At 39.1% G+C, this 5450-nt stretch overlaps 1 protein-coding gene across 1 annotated transcript in view; it reads right to left on the minus strand.

Annotated features, from left to right (window-relative positions):
• Nucleotides 1-4034: 4034 nt before the first annotated feature.
• LOC114007994 (putative E3 ubiquitin-protein ligase TRIML2) overlaps nucleotides 4035-5450 on the minus strand; it is a 3115-nt gene continuing 1699 nt past the window's right edge. Inside the window, exon 2 of the mRNA XM_027772327.1 lies at nucleotides 4035-4692. Within this exon, the coding sequence (XP_027628128.1) occupies nucleotides 4121-4692 (572 nt within the window). The 3' untranslated portion in view covers nucleotides 4035-4120. The remainder of the gene's footprint in view (nucleotides 4693-5450) is intronic.

Below are 5450 nucleotides of genomic sequence, written 5' to 3' on the forward strand. Positions count from 1 at the left end.
TTAGTATTACTATCCTAGCCCTCATGGTAAGACATGTCCGACCTGCAAGGTGTGTGCACATAGTCACACATGTTAATTTTAGTATTACCCAAGCTGTGCTTTGTACTTCAGTGGCAGTTAAGTTCTAGGAGGGACAGTACAGACAGCAAAGCCTAAGATGTTAATTTTATGTTTTATAATGGAAAGTTTGCTGACCTCTGATGTCTAAGTTAGACTTTCCTAAAAACTTGGTGGAATTTGGAGTCAATATAAAGAAGAAAAAAAAAATGGCTATTGCAAAAGAACAGGGAAAAGAATCTATATAGGTGAAGGTGAATTAGTAGTTTGTTGTTGAAAAGGTGAGAAAGGTTGACTATTGGATTTCTGGAAAGACCACTCAAACACCTGATGGTCAAGCAAAGCAACCAATTAAGCTTTTGATAATAAGGGAAAACACAATCCTGATAGATTCTTTAGTGCTTCAAAATGGAGGTATCAGGAAAAGATATTCATAGAGTTTAGAGCCTAGGCTGGGAGGTTTTAAGGTGGGTCTTAGAAGTGATAAAACTACTTAAAATGGAATCTTTTTTGGATATTATGAATGTAATAACAATACACACACAACAAAAATGTATGAAAATATGGTGGAATCTTTTTTGGATATTATGAATGTAATAACAATACACACACACACACACACACACACAACAAAAATGTATAAAAATATGGCTTAAGTCTGTTACATATAGTCTGGCAAGTATGCGTCATGACTTTTCCGACAGCCCAATAAGATAACTGGATGTTGATAACTTGCAGAGTTCTCGGGGGAAGGGTGCATTCAGATGCCTGTACTGTGGAGGAAGACGCAGACATTCTCTATAATGATGTGAGTTTTCAGAGTTACTCTCACGTTTTGAGCCCAGTAATTGTTTATAGAGCTGGCCTGCACATTGTAGGATATATGGTGATATAAATGTTGGATTCCAGAGTTTTTTTAGCTGATAATTTTCAATGATTAGACATGTGTATATTGGATTTTAAACAGTAATTGCATAATTACGTTTTGCTAAATGCTTTCACATTTCCTTATATAATGAATCATGTCTTTTCCTCAGTGAATTGGACAGGAGTTTCAGAACTATTGCTCTAGTCTTTATTTTAGTTCCACCTCACTTACCTAATTCCCCTGTCTCAGATCAGAGCTACTATCCCCAGTCTTGTGATTCACGGGGAAGATGTACAATAACCTTTTCTCTTTTTTTATTAAATAGTTCTTTTTAAAAAATGATTATTTCATTTATGTATGTATCTATTTCAGTTTGACCAGAGAGGGACAGAGTGAGTGAGAGAGAAAGTGAGAAAGCAAGCTGCCAGGTCCAGGACTTGAACTGTGGTCAACCATGTGGGAGTCCAGGACCCTTAACCAGTACACTACCTGCCAGCCCCATACAATGACCTTTCTCTAAGCTTACATCTTCAAAAAAAAAAAAAAAAAAAAAAAGGAAAGGAAATTTTAAAAACTCACTTTTTTTTTTGGAGAGATTTTCGCTATAGGGCACATGCACTCGCCAGACAGAGAGAGACATAGAGACAGAAAGCGAGAAATCACCCCCCAGGGGGGACAGTCATGCCGCAATCCCTTCTCCTCCATTCTCGTCTCAGGATCTTGGGCACGCACGCACACGCGCCCGGCGTGAGTTTTAAGCCACTGGGTCCGGGACGTGAACTGCGGTCAACTACGTGGGAGTCCAGCGACATAGCCATTAAGCTAACTGCTGGTTCCCAAAACTCACGTTTTTAAAAGCAAATTTTGAGAATTCCAAATGATTGATTAAAAATTTGTCCCCTGGCTAGACTGTGGCCTGGTGATTAAGGGATCTGGATAATACATGACTGACAGCCCAGTTCAAGTCCCAGACCTGGCACCTTGAAAAACATACTAGGTTTGTTTAAGTGCATGCCTAAAATCTGAAAGTAGATAGAAATAGAGAAGAGGCTGCAGCATAACCATTCCCCACGAGGGGTGCTTCTTCTCCTTCCTCTATATCTTTCTCTGGCAAGCCCACATATCTTCTGGCAAATTAGAAAAAAATAAATTGTCCTCTGAAGACAAATAAGACAGACCTCAGAATCAACAAAAGCAAGTTTCTTTTATATGCCCTTTGCTCCCTTTTATTCTGCTCATCCTAAAAGAATTTAACAACAATGTACCAGACTGTATCTACAGAGGAACATGTGAAATAAAAAAAATAAAAAATAAAAAAAGCTTTACTTCATATAAATAATAGTTTGTGGGCTGACCACATAGCACAGTGCTTAAGCTCTGTGTACAGGGAGCTGGATTCCACAGAGCTGACTACAGTTAGAGTCCTGGCCCTAGCCTCAGCAACTTGAAAATCAGGTCAGATGAATGTGTGTGCATGTTCACAATCCTGAAGCCATGGAGAAACACAGCGAAGGGACTATGGTATGACCACGCCCCACTGAAGGGTACTTTCTCTCCACCTTGGCTATGAACAAATTGATGTATGGGGCCAAAAGATAGCATGATGATTAGGGCACTGGAATCCCACATGGCCAACCACAGTTTGAGTCCTGAATCTGGTGGCTTGCTTTCTCACTTTCCCCCTCACTCTGTCTCTTTCTGGTGAACACATGTGTCCTGCAGCAATTGAAATAAATAAATAAATAAATAAATTTCTTTTTAAAAATTGACCTATATTTTTAGATTTGAAAATTGAACCACTATTCTAACTGTGCTTGTTACAATATATTCCTATAAAATAAGAATTAAGATCTTTAGATTTGAAAATTGAACCACTATTCTAACCATGCTTGTTACAATACATTCCTATAAAATAAGAGTTAAGACAGTGCTTACTTTTACATGTGACAATCTATAATACATTTATTTTCTTTCTTTTTTTTTAAGAGAGACTTTTGTTATAGGGCACAAGCACTCACCAGTGAGACAAGAGAGACAGACAGAAAGCAAGAAGTCACCCCCCAGGAGGGATGACCATGCCGCAATCCCTACTTCCTAGATACTTAGCAGGTATGTGGCCTTTGGAAAATTAAATCAGCCTAGCATTCGTTCTTACGTCTGGGTGATAAGATTAATTCATACTTACAGATGGCTTAAATTATTAAGAAAGCTAAAGTATGGTCATTGTCTCACGTCAAAAATCTCTGTATAACTGTTTTGTTTTCTTCTTCTCAGTATCAGATAATCACCCCTGAGCAAAAAAGTAGGATAAAACATTTTTCAGTGGATTATCAGAGAAAGAAGAGAACAGATACATCATTACAATATCACTTATGTGTTGCAAACCACTGAACTATCAGGTCTCGCCTTTTTTCTAAATAATTATTTACTTACTTTTATTTATCATTATTATTGTTTTTGATTTGCTATAGGGCACATGCACTCCTCAGAGTGAGAGAGAGAGAGAGAGAGAGAGAGAGAAACAAACCACCAGGTCTGGGACTCGAACTGCCGTCAGGCATATGGGAATCCAGTGCCTTAATTACCGTGCTCCTGCTGCCAGGCTTCATGTAAGAAATCTAATTTTCCTTGTCAGATAGAGAAGTAGAAAAGAATATTTGAATAATATCATTGTAAAACAGTCACATTTCCCACAAAACTTCCTGGCCACCGAGATTAACTATCTAGGGAAAATTATTATTCTTTATTTGTAATAAATATTAGCAAGTCTTGAAACACAATCAGTAACAGAATGCCTTAATGTGATTGGATCCTGGGGAAAGTCATGATGCATTTTTGCATAGAAAAATAGTATAACCAATTCTGAAAATGTTTTCAAAACTGTGCCTAGAGTCCTTAACCTAGTTCTAAGGAAGCCAGACAATATTTCTTCTCTGATTTTCCAGTCCTGTGATAAGTATGTATTTGTCATTCTAATTAGTGTAGGGCCTTCCAGTTAGGAACATTCATGATTCAACTTAAATGTATCCTCTTCCAGTACACAGGTTTTGAATGGCACATGAATGCAAAGGCTTTGGGGTATTAAACCGGATTCTTACTCATAGAAGTCTTTTAATAGAGTACTTTATATAAATTCTTTCACAAAGTCTTGCTCTTAACTTTCTGGGCCTTTGTGGTTTGGATTTCACAGAAAGATTAAGAGCTAACAGCAATATTATGGTTAGGAACCTGAGGGGAGGAAATAGTGAGAGAGTCTGAATTTATGTCTCTATCAGGGAAACAAAGAGAAAATACAGGCCTAACAGCACCTTGGAAGGCAAGATAAGAGAAGTTATAAATGAGAGATTTCTCCGTCACATTATAGAACGATACTTGCCCATACTCATAGTCTAAGAAAACTCCAACTTGGTGCATTTGCTGTCTCATTGAGACCTTTTTCAAAGGAGGAGAGACCCACAAGGTAAAATCGGTCCCCATTATGGATCCGGTGAGTAAGACTTGATCTCCAGAAGCTTTGGGCATGTTGGCCCTTCTGTCTGCAGAGCCTTGGTATATGCCCAACTGCCACCTTGTTGCCTTCTCCACATCCACCTCCCAATAGTGCCTCCCGGAAGAGAAGCGTTCCACACCCAACACAGTGGCACTGAAGTCCAGTCCCTGTGGGTGGCCAGGCATATCTTGCGGAGTGTTTCCAAATCTTACGCTTCTCAGGTCTTCAGATAAGACCAGGCAGGGATGAGCTGTTTCAGAATCCAAAGTTATATTTCCTGTATGGAGAGACAAATTTAGTTAATCTAGGGGTTCCTCAATGCCAATGCTAGAGATGAAATTCCTAACAGGCAGGGACTTCCCAGTGAGTGTGCACAAGTCTCATGTGCACATTATGGTGAGGCAATTTTGGGGGCTCAGCTTTGTGCCAATGGATGGACACTACAGAGAAAGTCAGTCAATAGATGATGGAAAGGGTTCTACACCATCTACCTGACGTGGAAGAACCAAGGACTAACAGGCTAAGGAGAGGTTGGGATGTACCTTCAACTCTGAGGCTATAAAATTTTCTTGGTAACTGGTCCCACCCAGATATCACCAAGGACCCAATTCTAGGATCTTGAAGACTTTTTTCCTAAGCTTGGAACAGGCAGAAGCACTGAGCTTGCTAGGTGAGCAGCTGATTCATGGCTCTTCCCCCTGATCTACTCTACTCACTTAAGTATTCCCTGAATGTGGCATAGATTCGTAGAAACTGCTGACAGCAAGCTTTTGATATGAAGTAAATCAACAGAAAATATATTAATGGAGGCTAGAAAACCTGTGAGAATCCACCAGAAAAATCAAGCTGAGAACAAGAAAGCTCAATGAGATTTCTCATACTTGGATGACTCTATGCCTTCACTCTGTTTGTTTGTTTGTTTATTTGTTTTTTCAATGGAAACAACTTTTCTCCCTTCCTGACCCCTCTGGAATTGGAAGATATTTGGGAGTATTCTTATTTGTGGCAGAAGGGTTATTTGCATAAGTTCAATAA

This window comes from Tupaia chinensis, unplaced genomic scaffold, assembly GCF_000334495.1.
Source record: "Tupaia chinensis unplaced genomic scaffold, TupChi_1.0 Scaffold000271_1, whole genome shotgun sequence".
Taxonomy (NCBI): domain Eukaryota; kingdom Metazoa; phylum Chordata; class Mammalia; order Scandentia; family Tupaiidae; genus Tupaia; species Tupaia belangeri.